The sequence below is a fragment of the Mauremys mutica genome, chromosome 23 (genome assembly GCF_020497125.1).
Source record: "Mauremys mutica isolate MM-2020 ecotype Southern chromosome 23, ASM2049712v1, whole genome shotgun sequence".
Lineage (NCBI taxonomy): Eukaryota > Metazoa > Chordata > Testudines > Geoemydidae > Mauremys > Mauremys mutica.
Window position 1 is genome coordinate 10,317,271 of NC_059094.1, and position 11,996 is coordinate 10,329,266.

At 54.2% G+C, this 11,996-nt stretch overlaps 1 protein-coding gene across 5 annotated transcripts; it reads right to left on the bottom strand.

Moving 5' to 3' along the window:
- Positions 1 to 3,147: 3,147 nt before the first annotated feature.
- LOC123355228 (regulator of G-protein signaling 19-like) lies at positions 3,148 to 11,762 on the bottom strand. Of its 5 annotated transcripts, none has more exons than XM_044997461.1 (5): positions 11,689 to 11,762; positions 9,682 to 9,803; positions 5,846 to 5,938; positions 5,115 to 5,343; positions 3,148 to 4,606 (listed from the first exon to the last, which is right to left on the bottom strand). In XM_044997461.1, the coding sequence occupies exons 2-5, from the start codon at positions 9,798 to 9,800 to the stop codon at positions 4,418 to 4,420; spliced, it is 630 nt and encodes a 209-aa protein (XP_044853396.1). In that variant the 5' UTR covers positions 9,801 to 9,803; positions 11,689 to 11,762; the 3' UTR covers positions 3,148 to 4,417. The 5 variants fall into 5 exon arrangements, with proteins under 5 accessions (XP_044853396.1, XP_044853393.1, XP_044853395.1 ...); XM_044997458.1 differs by lacking the exon at positions 11,689 to 11,762 and adding an exon at positions 10,719 to 11,471; XM_044997460.1 differs by lacking the exon at positions 11,689 to 11,762 and adding an exon at positions 10,254 to 10,311.
- Positions 11,763 to 11,996: the final 234 nt, after the last annotated feature.

Sequence of the window (11,996 nt, forward strand, 5' to 3'; positions counted from 1 at the left end):
TTTCGGAGCCAGAGGCTTCCTACCATCCCCTGCCCAGGGTAATCCACAGGCTGGTGGGTCTCAAATCGTCATCCTTGGAGGGAAGACTCCCAACTACCCCCCTCTGCCCACTCCAGTCTGGAAGGCAGGCTCAGCACTGCTCTCCAGGGCTGCGTCAGTCAGTCCTCGCACAAGCCACCGGGGAGGCCCGAAAGCCCATTGCACTCTGCCCGTGACAGCACCCTGGAGATGCTCCGCTCCGTGGATGTGGCAGGTGCCGTCCTGCTGGCTGACACCCGGATCCCCGGGCTGCGACAAAGTGCTGCCAGGGGCGTGCTTGGCTTCTGGCATATGCTTCTCCTGGACGGATTTGTAATGCGGCACTTCCGGGGCCCGGCCGCTGGGAGGGCTGCTCTCCTGACGGATGGAGCTTCAGCTCCGGGATGGGGGAAGTGCCATGAGAAGAGACCAGCTCTCCCCTTATTTCAGCCCCATTATAAAAGGCTCCTGGGGGCAATGAGTGACACACACGCAGGCAAATGCCACGTTTGGGCTCCCCCAGACCCTTAGGCACAGCCTTACAGGCTGCTCTCTGGCTCCCCTGGGCAGCTCTCCATATAGGATCCACTGGGTATGTGCCCCCTATATAATTCGCACTCAGCTCCCCTTGTCTTCACCAGGCTCCCGGGCTGCTTTGCGGTGTGTGGCTGAGGGCGACTGCAATGGGGTTGAAGGTGGCTGGGAATCAGGGTGCGTTAGTGTGGTTAGGGAAGCAGTAGAACAGTAGGAACCTTCTCCCAAAATCAGGGCAGATGCGTCTCTTTCCATGTGGGTATTTTCCCTGAGTGTGGTCACAACACACTCTGATGCCCAAAACTCCCCTTGCAGAAACAGCTGACGGAGGGAGATGGGCTGCCTTTAACCCCTCCTCCGCTGGCATTTCGGTGCTGGAGTCCTGGAGTATTAATCGGGGCCGCCCAGAGGATTCAGGGGGCCTGGGGTCTTCAGCGCCGAATTGTCGCCAAAGACCCGGCACTTCGGCGGCGGGTCCCGGAGCGGAAGGACCCCCCGCCAACGAATTGCCGCCAAAGACCCGGAGCAGAAGAAGCTCTGGGGCTCCGGGCCCCGCGAGAGTTTTCCAGGACCCCCGGAGCGAGTGAAGGACTCTGCTCCAGAGCCCCCAAAAAACTCTCGTGGGGGCCCCTGCGGGGCCTGGGGCAAATTGCCCCACTTGCCCCCCCCCCGGGTGGCCCTGGTATTAATCCTCCATCCAGCCAGTGAGGGATTTCCTGCCCTTCAGTGGGAAGTCCATTGAACGACAGCGAGCTCCTGTTTCAAAACCAGTGAGCCTCCTTTCCTGCCCGAGAAGATGGGAGCTGAAGATGCACAGGGCTTGAGCCGCACCAGCTGGTGGGTCTTTCTCTCTCACTGGTGACTTGTTTTCTGCAAACTGGATATTCCACAGAGACTTGACCCCAACCTGCTACACTTGATCCTGGAACCTGATTTTAACCCATCTCACGACCCCCTCCCCCCAAAGTTCAGTTCCTCTTTGTTGTAAATAATTGTGCCCTTTCTTGGCAGCTGCCTCTGTGTATCCTGATTCCAGGTGGGATTGGCCATGGCCAATTCCATGCGAGGGAGGCTGTGCTTAACGGTACGCCCCACCCGACTGGAGCAGGGATTATTCAGCGCCGCCTCCTAGCTTCAGCACCAAACTTTTGGGGGATTAACCGCTCTGAACTGGGGAGACTTTTGAGCGTCACCTCGCGAGAGTGGAAAGCACCGGGGCCCGTGCTTACAGGCTGGAGGAGCAGTTAGAATGGGGTTAGAGGAGCGGCAGGATGGAGAAGAGACAGGGTTGGGTGCCCGTCTGCTCTCATCCTTTTATCTCCATCAGTCGGCCCCGTGGCGCTAGTCCCCTGCCATATGCAGTGTGTGGATCAGCCAGCTTTGTTTTCTCTCTAAGATAGAACGTATCCCTGCTCCCCCCCCCCCAAAAAAGGGGGTGAAAGGGAGAGAAAATCTGCAGCTAGAGCAATAAAGGTGTAAAAAGTGTTGGCTGGGTATCTGCTTTCTAACGCCAGCGTGCTGGGGAATTGGCCATTCTTACTGTAATGTTATACCTCTCTCTCTCTCGTGCCTTTCTGCCCAGATCCCTTCACCGACTCTATAGACACTTCTGCAGACAGGCAGCCAGCTCTGGGGTGGAGGGTAGCAGCCAAGTGGCATGCAGCATTGGGAGTAGGGGTCATTTTAGGCCAAGGTCTTCAGAGCAAAGTGCCCTGGGATCTTGAATGTTGACGCCGAGCAAACAGGCCCCAGGTTTGCATTTTTGTAAGTGACTGGGGGTGCCTCGCTTGATGGTGTCTGCGATGGGGCACCCGATTTTCAGAGGTGGGGGCCGAGCGCTTTCTGAAGAGTTCTCAAGCTGAGCACCCTCAAAATGGAGGCATCTGAAACCACAAGCCATTTGTGCCTTCATCTCTGCTAAGGAGACTGCAATACTTAGGGGATAGAGCACTGGACTGGGGCTAGTGGGTCCTGCACGCTATTCCTGGCTCTGCCACCGGCCTGCTGGGGCACCTCGGGAAGGCACGTCCTTGCTCTGTGCCTCAGTTTCCCCGCTGGCAAAATAGGGATAATGCTACTGACCTATTTTTGTAAAGTGCTTTGAGATCTACTGATGGGGAGAGCTGGGTATTACTAGTGTTAAGGTCTCATCTGGCAGAGGCATCACATAGCCCAGCAGGACCCCGGGGATGCCACTGGAATTATGCTGATAAAAGTGAAAGGGGAATGCTGGAGCAAAGGTGTCAGTGAACGGAGGCAGCGTGGTCCTATGGTGAGAGCACCAGAGCAGGCGCTAGGAAACCTGGGTCCTAGTCCTGGCTCTGCTCTGCAATCTTGAGCAAGTCATTGCTCCATGCCTCAGTTTCCCCCATCTCCCAAAGCAAGGCTAATGGTTCTGCTCTTCCTCTGTCAAGCTCTTGGAGCTCTATGGATGAAAGTGAGAGATTGTTATTAATGGCACCTGTGATGGGGATGCCTCTCCTGAGGGAAAAAGATAGATTCACTGACTCATTTCATACATAAGCAGCTCTCTTTATGTATAGATTTATTTATAAATATATATATATATACACACACAGATTGCGGAGACCGTCACTGTCCTGTCCGCTAACAAGGGCCTGGGCATTTAGAAGTTGCAGTCTCTTAGAATGAGGTAGATAGGACTGGCCACAAATCATAAAACACAAGTGATACCTTTGCTGATCTTGCGGCGCCAATGAGAGGAGCTGTTAAAATAGCCAACGTTTTGAGACAGGATTTTTTGGACGGGGCAGCTTTATTTTGGGGCACCTAACGCAAGATGCCTCTGAGACGCTTTTCTGGGTGCATGTAACTCCCATTAGAATTATGGGGGCTCGCTGCCTCTGAAAGTCATGGCCAAGGTGGCTAAAGGCAGGCACCCAAAACAAGTAGCCACCTTTTCATATGTGGCCCTGAAGACTAGCAAGTGGCTAGTAATGTCTGGTATGTACCAGCCAAGTCATTGCCCAGTAATGTTTTTTAATTAATCCCCTGCGGATTTTTTTTTTTGCATTCATTGGACAAAATATATGTTGGCAGCCCCAACTGATAAATAGAATAATGTTAGTCTCTTCTCTAGTGACCACCTAGAGCTGGGCCTGTGAGCTACTTGGCCAGATTTTAAATGTGCTGGCTAGCTGGAACCTGCTCCAGTACTAAGTGACTAGCTGAGCCGTGTTGACTCGGCTTGGAGAAGTGGGAAAACTGCTTATGAAACTCTTAGAAGTTCTGAAATACAATTAATTTTGGGTGGAGAATTTTTCTTGTCCCTAAAACAAAAACACAGAGCTTCAAGCTCTAGAAGATTCACGATCCTAAAAGCCCCCACAGTTCTAGAAGGCTCCATATTCTAGACCCCATCACAGATCAGATGTGGTCTTTGTTCTAGAAGCCCAGACTCATGTACAAGTCATGTAGTAGAACCCCTTGATCAGACACAAGCCACACTCTAGATCCCACTCCAGCTTGTGACCACCCACATTCTAGAACCATGGTCCAGGCCACACATACCACCTGTGCTCTAGAACCACGCCAGCTTAGATACCACCCAAGTTCTAGGACAAGCAATGCTTTGAAAGGCTCTGAATTCTAGGACCCCTGGGCTCTCCCATCTCTACAGGCCTAGTGAAATCCTCCCAAAACCCAGCATGAGTTGCATCTTGTTTGGTTCAGACAGACTAGAATAAGTTCTAGATCAGTGTCGCGATCAAAACACCAGTGGCTTCACCCACGGAGAAAGAGAGAACTGAGGCTCTGTCCCGTCTACCCCGGTGCCTTGACGAGCTGGCAGGAAGCCGAAGGAGCTGGCAGTATCGTGAAATGCGTGTGCGTGCGAGGGGCTTTGCTACGTGTCACAAGCCAGGGCGGACAGTCTCTGCTCCAGCGACCTGTACAGTGGTGAGCTCAGGAACCTGGGGTAGGAGTCTCGGTGCATGAGGGCATAGACTTGTGCCTGGGCCTCGTTGAATATGTGCGCGCTGGGCCTCGCCAGGGACCTGTTGATTGACTCGCGCACGGTAGCATCGATGCTGACCTGCAGAGGGCGAGGAACAACGTTCTTGAAGCAAGGGGCCAGGACTCCTCGCGCAGCTGGGATGCCCTGGCTTTCCAGGCCCCCGCCAAGAGCCCTTTGGAGAGACCCCAGCCTGGCTCGGGCACTTGCGCAGATGGTTCCAACGTGCCTGGAGCGGCTGTGACCCAGCAGCTAGCTGCGAGGCTGGGAGACTGTGACAGTCAACGCAAGGACCTGCCCATTCCAAATAAAGTAGGGGCTAACTCTACAGCCAGGGGCAACTCCTGCAGGGAAGCTCAGCTGGCTGATGTCAGAGAACCACTTGCTGTGGGGATGGTCCCATTGCTGGGGCCTCAGGTGCGCAGCTGCAAGGAGACACTCTGTGCTGCCCTCCCCCAATATTCAGGGCGGTGCCCTGCATTCAGGGCCTTGTTTCCCTGGCTGTTGCATTACGTTGCGAGGTGACAACAATGGGAGGGCATCGGCTTGGAGCGGTGTCCCCTGAGCAGCAGGACTGTGGCAGACCTACCTCCTTTGGGGACAGGATGGAGATGTAATCCAGGTAGATCTTCTTGGCTTTCTCGCAGACCTGCTCCTGGCTCTGCTCCCTCTTGAGCTCCTCGCAGGCCAGCCAGAAGGCCATGTTCTCGTCACTGTGCTCTGTCCGCAGGAACTCCACGAAGACGCTCCGGCCAGCCGGGCTCGCCAATACACAATCAAATGAGCGCTTCCAGGAGGACGCTTCTTCCAGCGTGAGCCTAGGAGACGAGGAGAGAGCGAGCGAGAGAGACGTGACCTCTAGACAGAGTCCTGGCAACTGCATGACACGTTCCCTTTTCAGCATCCAGCCCCTCCATCCCCCGCCCGCCATCCATCCCTGACTCATCTCTGTCTGCGCAGGACCTGCCACAACTAAGCCACCTGCTCAGATACCTATCCCAACTCCTGGGCTGACCGTGTGGTTCTCCCTGGCCCTGCTGCCCCAGATCATCTCCAACTCTTTCCTGTGGCAGAGCCAGAACTAAGGAGGTGCATGGGACAGTGCTCCTGGGAGATAAACTTGACCTCAACCTTTGGACTCAATCTGAATGTTCCCCACATCTCACGTGTTCCGACCCAGGGGATCAGCTCAGTCCCAACCCTGGTGACTTTAATTTTTAAAAAAGAGCCATTTATTGTTCTTCCTTGTGCTGCAGTGTTTGGCCATGATCTGAGGCCTGTCTTCCTGCGTGGTGCATTTTGGGTGGTGCTCAGACACACCTTTCCTCGTGGGCCGGGGGGATCTCCAGCTGGGAGACACTGGATGTCTTGTGCCCGAACCCGTCTCTTCGTCTCCTTCTCACCGTCCGACTCCTAAAACAGACGGACACGGAATGGGAGAGCGGCGGGAGGCATTTTATCTGTGTGCACAAGGAGGATCCAAGCCCTAAACATGGTTCCCAAGTGGACCAGGAACCATGCAGATTTGTATGGGTCGGAGTAACAAAAACTGTGAGAATCATTCTGTTGATAAGGGAAGTGGTCTGGCTTGGGGGTGGAGTACTGGACGGGGTTGGGGAGGCGCAGGAAACCTGGGTTCTACTCTTGTCTCTGCTAGGTCACCTTGGGCAGGTCACTTCCCTGCTCTGTGCCTCAGTTTCCCTATCTAGTAATGATATTGATTCCCTTGGTAAAGCACTATAGAAGAGAGAGGTATTATCATCAATGTGGGAGCTCCATCAGAGCCAGCTCCATCTCTTTTCTGTATCCCTCCTTTCCCTGCTGCGTCTGCTCCGCCATACTGAGGGAAAGCCCCATTTCTTTGATAACTAACAATAATGACTTAGATTGCAAGCTCTTTGGGACAGGGACTGGCTTTTCATTCTGTGCGTACACAGTGCCCACCACAAGGGGGCGCCAATCCCTGATTGGGGCTTCTAGACTTCTGACATCTCCACTCCTACTTGAGCTTCTCCTGGTTACGCATCCCACGATCCCAGTAGCTCTTTTGGCCACAGTGTCACACTGGGAGCTGATGTTCAGTTGATTGTCCACCGCCTTCCGTGAGTCTTTTTCAGAGTCGCTGCTTCCCAGGATAGCGGCCCCTGTGCTGCAAGTGTGGCCTGTGTTCTTTTTTCCTTCATTTACATTTGGCCATATTAAAACGCATATTGATTGCTTGCGCCCAGCTTACCGAGCGATCCAGATCACTCTGAATCAGTGACCTGTCCTCTGCACTATGTACCACTCCCCCAACTTTTGTGTCAGCTGCAAATTTTATCAGTGATGACTTTGTTTTCTTCCAGGCCATTGATAAAGATGTTAAATAGCGTAGGGCCAAGAACCAATCCCTGCAGGACCCCACTGGAAACAGACCTCTCAGTGACCATTCCCCGGTTATAGTTACTTTTGAGACCTATCAGTTAGCCAGTTTTTAATCCATTTAATGTGTGCCATGTTCATTTTATATTCTAGTTTTTTAATTAAAATGTCATGCCGTAGCAAGACAAACGTATTACAGAAGTCTATTATGTCAACTCTATTACCTTTATCCACCAAACTTGTAATCTCATTAAAAACAATGATAGATTAGCCTGACAGGACCTATTTTTCATAAACCCACATTGATTTGCATTAATTACATTTCCCTCCTTTAGGTCTTTATTAATCATGTTCCATATCAGCTGCTCCATTATCTTGCCTGGGATCGATGTCAAGCTGACAGGCCTATAATTACCTGGGCCATCCTGTTTACCCTTTTTAAAAATTGGCACAACATCAGTATTCTTACAGACTTCTGGAACTCCCCCAGTGCTCCAAGACTTATTAAAAAGCAACATTAACAGTCCAGCAAGCTCCTCAGCCAGCTCTTTTGACACTCTTGGCTGCAAGGTATCTAGACCTGCTGATTTAAAAATGTCTAACTTTAGTGGCTTGTGTCCAACATCCTCCAGAAATACTAGTGCAAAGTGTGCTCTCATCCCCAGATGATGAGACTGCATTATATGTTTTTTTTCCCCAAATACTTAACAGAAATATTTATTGAACACTTCTGCCTTTTCTCCATTACTACTGATAATTCTACCATTTCCATCTGGTAATGGACCAGTACCATTGTCAGGATTCTTTTTGTTCCTAATATATTTATAAAAACTTCTTCTTATAGTCGTTAACTCTGCTGGTCATAGATGTTGTCTTGCGTCTCGTGGCTTCCCTTATCAATTTTCTACAATTCCTAACTTCTAATTTATATTCATTGATATCAACTTTCCCTTTCTTCCATGTGTTTTTATAGCTACCTTCACTTCCCCTCTAAACCAAATAGTTTTTTTTTAAGCAGTATGGCCCCTGAATTGTGGGATTGTGTCTTTGCAGCATCTAGTAAGGTGTTCTTGAATGCTTCCCAATTATCATTCACATTTTTCTGACTAAATTCTTCCTCACAGCTGATTTGGCTCAGAGTTGTTTGCAGCTTTGTGAAATTGGCCCTATTAAAGCACCAGGTATAGATATTAGTGGTCTGCACTTCATTCTCCTTGCACATTACACATGTAATCAAGTCATGATCACTTGTATGTAAGCTACCATTATCTTTTCGTTGTGAGATCAATTCTTCTTTACCTGTTAGGACCAGGTTTAACATAAAATTCCCCAGTGTTGGCTGCAACACTTTTTGAGCTAGAAAACTGTCATCTCTAAGCTTTATCCTTAGGACATTGATCCATAAGCATTCAGGATCATTTGCTTCGGCGTTATCAGTGACCTGGAAACCCTTTTTGATGTAGAGAGCCACTCTCCTTTTGCTCACTTGATCCTTCCTAAATTGGTTCTACCCGGTGATTTGAACATTCCAGGGTGGATCGCTCTCTGGCCGACAGCACCGCCGGGGCACTGAAATGCAGACACCTCTAGGATCGTGGATGACACCCACCAGACATCCTGCTACACATGAATTGGGCCATAGCCAGCAGCCCGCCAAATCTTTACTCTTACCAGTAAACAGTGTGGGCTCTTTAGTGTTCAGGAAATCAGACAGGGCCTTGGTTTTAAGGGTCTCATAGGCGCTGGAACTAGGGGTGCAGGGGATGCTGCAGCACCACCCTCAGTTTTTGCATGGGGTCCTTGTAGGGGGGTGGTTACCCGCTCCTGCCCTGCAGGGCTTGAAGCAGCCCAGGAGAGGGCTGTGGCTGGGGCAAGAAGCCAGGACTGATTGGGGGAAAGCAGGCTCAGCTGTGGCCATGCCCCAGTCAGGGCCAGCTGGCCCCTATAAGAAGCTGTGAGCCAGCAGCCCAGTCAGTCTCCCTCTGCCTGAAGAGGGAGAAGGGCCTGGCTGCAGGGACCTAAGCAAGACACCTAGATTGGGAGCAGGGCTGAGGAAGGGCCAGAGGAGCTGGGAGCTCCGGTCTGGAAAGCCCCAGGCTGCAGGCCTGACTATAGGCCGAATAGGTGCAGGGTTGCAGGGGGCAGCCCGTGGGTAGGCAGAGGCAGCAGGTCTGAACCTCTTTGTCTGTGATGAGTGGCTCATACTGCAGTGAGCGGGGGGCTAGATGGAGACTGGGCAGTAGCCAAGAGTGAGGTGAAGTGGGGAGAGTGGGTGGGGGTTCCCCTGGGAGGGGGAGACCCAGAACTGTGGAGGTACTGCCAGGGGCACTGGGGTCCTGGGAAGGACACGGGGGGGGCCAGCAGTGGTGGTGAGACGCCAGCCTGAAGAGGGCGCTCTGGAGGTGGGATGCTAATTCCTGAGGCCACCCAGCAGGAGGCGCCGCCAGGTGAGTCTGCGCACGCTTACAGTCCCGGCCGCCGGCTCCATTGCCGGACCTGCACGTGGGTCCCTGTTGCCAGCCCTAGCTGTGGTCCCAGCCTCTGCCCCCTTACCTATGTCCAGGTCCCCCCCCTACAACCTGGAGCCACAGCCCAGTCCTGGCCCCAGCTCTGGGGAAAGGGGGACCAGCGAGAGGGGTGTGTGTGCAAGGTGGTAAGTTCGGGGACCACTGGCTTTCAGCACCCCCACGGTAAAAATTGTACCAGTGCCACTGAAAAGTCTCATCTGAAAGACCCCCCCCCCGAGGTAAAATGCATGCCCCCCAAGCTTCCAATTCCCCCCCCCCAGCAGTCACCTTGAGCACCTGCTGCAGCAGCGCCAGCAGAAGCAGCAGGGTTTGGGGCCGCAGCAGCAGCACCGCGGGTGCCAGGTCTCGGAGCGCCGCCTGCCTTTTTCCGACGGGCTGGACTCCATTCCCTGGCGAGAGGGGGAGAAAGCAAGGCCGGGGGATCGCCTGGGCACAGCTCGTCCACGTTCTCCAGACGGACGCATGCCCTGACCCTCCCGAAGAGCAATAGCGCAGAAGGCTAAAGAGCCTGGAAGGAGGACTCTAGGATGACCATCTAGGAGGGTGACCTAGAACAAGGGTCTAGAACGACCAGTGGGAAGAAAGCCGAGACTAGGGGACCCCCCCATGAGGCCATTCGGAAGGGAGGGAGCCATCACTGCCCGCAGATCATCCCCCTACACGGCAGAACACGCTCACCCACGGGTCCCCTCTGGGCTGCATCCCCACCCCAGGGCACAGGTGAACGGGGGAACCGATTTAGATGTGTGGCTCCCATTCCGCACAAGGTGGGGGCCCCCTCCCTCCACACCCCTCTCAAAGGGTCCTTCCGCGGCACGGAGGGGACGGGTGCAGGATACCAGTGGCTCGTCCCCCTGGGTTGGGGGACCAGAGGGGATGCCTGCACCCTGCCCCACCCCTCCGCAAACAGGTAACGCTGTAAGGCCCCCGCGCTGCCGCCGGGGGGCGCTGTAGTCTCTCGGCAGGAGGCGCGCTAGGGGGAAGCTGCCGGGCCTTCGCTTTCCCGCAGGGGGCGCTGCCGAGACCCGACGCGGCAGCAGGGGGCGCTGTGCCGAGCGCTGGGTTCCCGGCCCCAGCTGGGCTGCCCGAGCGCTGCAGGTGGGAGCGGGCGCCCGGCGCCCCTCGCTCCTTCCCCGGGGAACGGCTCGGGGCAGCCGCCCGAGCCCCTCCGCCGCTGGGCAGCGCCTCGCTGGTTGCAAAGCCCCGGGGCGGGGCCTAACCCAGGAGCCTGCCCCCCCCCCAATTCTCCAGCCCCCCCGGGCCCGCATGCGGCGGGGCGAGCCCCTGGGGCGGGCGGCACCTACCTGAGCCCGTGCAGGGGAGGCGCCTGTTTGCTGGGGCTGCCTGCGGAGAGCTCCTGGGGCCGGAGTGCGGCGGGGGCCCGGGGCTCCTTCCCTGCTCGGGCCGGCAGGGGGCGGCCTAACCCCGCTCACCGAGGCGGCAGCCCGCAGAGCCCCGCTGGCTGCCCGGAATAGGGGGCAGGGGGCTTCTGCACACCCCCAGCACAACCCCCTGCGCCCAGACAGGGAGCAGGGCCGCAGCGATTGATGTGATTGGCCTGGTTGCCTTCCGCTAGCAGCCTGGCGGTCTCTCTGCTGAGGTCCCCATGTACCCTGACAGCTGGTCATAGGCTGCTGTGGTCCCCATGTACTTAGTCATATGCTGTGCTGGCTCGCTAGCCCTCCCCGGTGCACACAGTTAAGTAGCTAGCCTCATGCACACCCACCTATCCCAATCCACACAAAACTCTCTCTATCCATTCCCAGGTGCACACAGCTAGCTAGCTATCTTCATGCACACACGGCTAGCTATCCCTGTGCACACACATCTAGCTAGCTATCTTCATGCACACACGGCTGGGTATCCTTGTGGTGCACACACAGCTAGCTAGCTATCTTCATACACACACGGCTGGGTATCCTTGTGGTGCACACACAGCTAGCTAGCTATCCTCAGGCACAGACGGCTAGCTATCTCTGTGCACACACATCTAGCTATCTATCTTCATACACACATGGCTGAGTATCCTTGTGGTGCACACACAGCTAGCTAGCTATCCTTGTGGTGCACACATTTAGCTAGCCGTTCCCAGGCACACCCGTCGATCTGTCCCCACCTACACCCCATATCTAATCTATCGATCTGTGCATTTCCGTCCGTCTCTCTTTCAGCTGCGTTAGTATTACTACAGTAGAATCCCTATTTTACAAACCAGTTGGACTGAGGAGTTCAGAAAAGCGAAAGGTTCGTAAAACGGAAGGTCTTGAAACGTACAGTAGGTCCAATGCAGGATGGGGCACCGGCCTCGCTTTCTTTTTGCCCTTCGAACAGCTGCGAAGCAATTTCCAATGTGCTGGAGGTTTCGGAATGGGGAGGGATGTTGACTTTTTCTTCACCAGCATCGCTTTGGTCAGGTGGTTTGTTTTTTAAAATTATTTATTTATTTTCGCTATCAGGAAAATCGGGTTGTGTAACTGGTTGTTTGTAAGCTTGGTGTTCAGGCAATCGAGGTTCTACTGTATTTATTGTATATTGCATGGAAGCCCCAGCCACAGACCAGGACCCCGCTGTGCAAGGTGCTG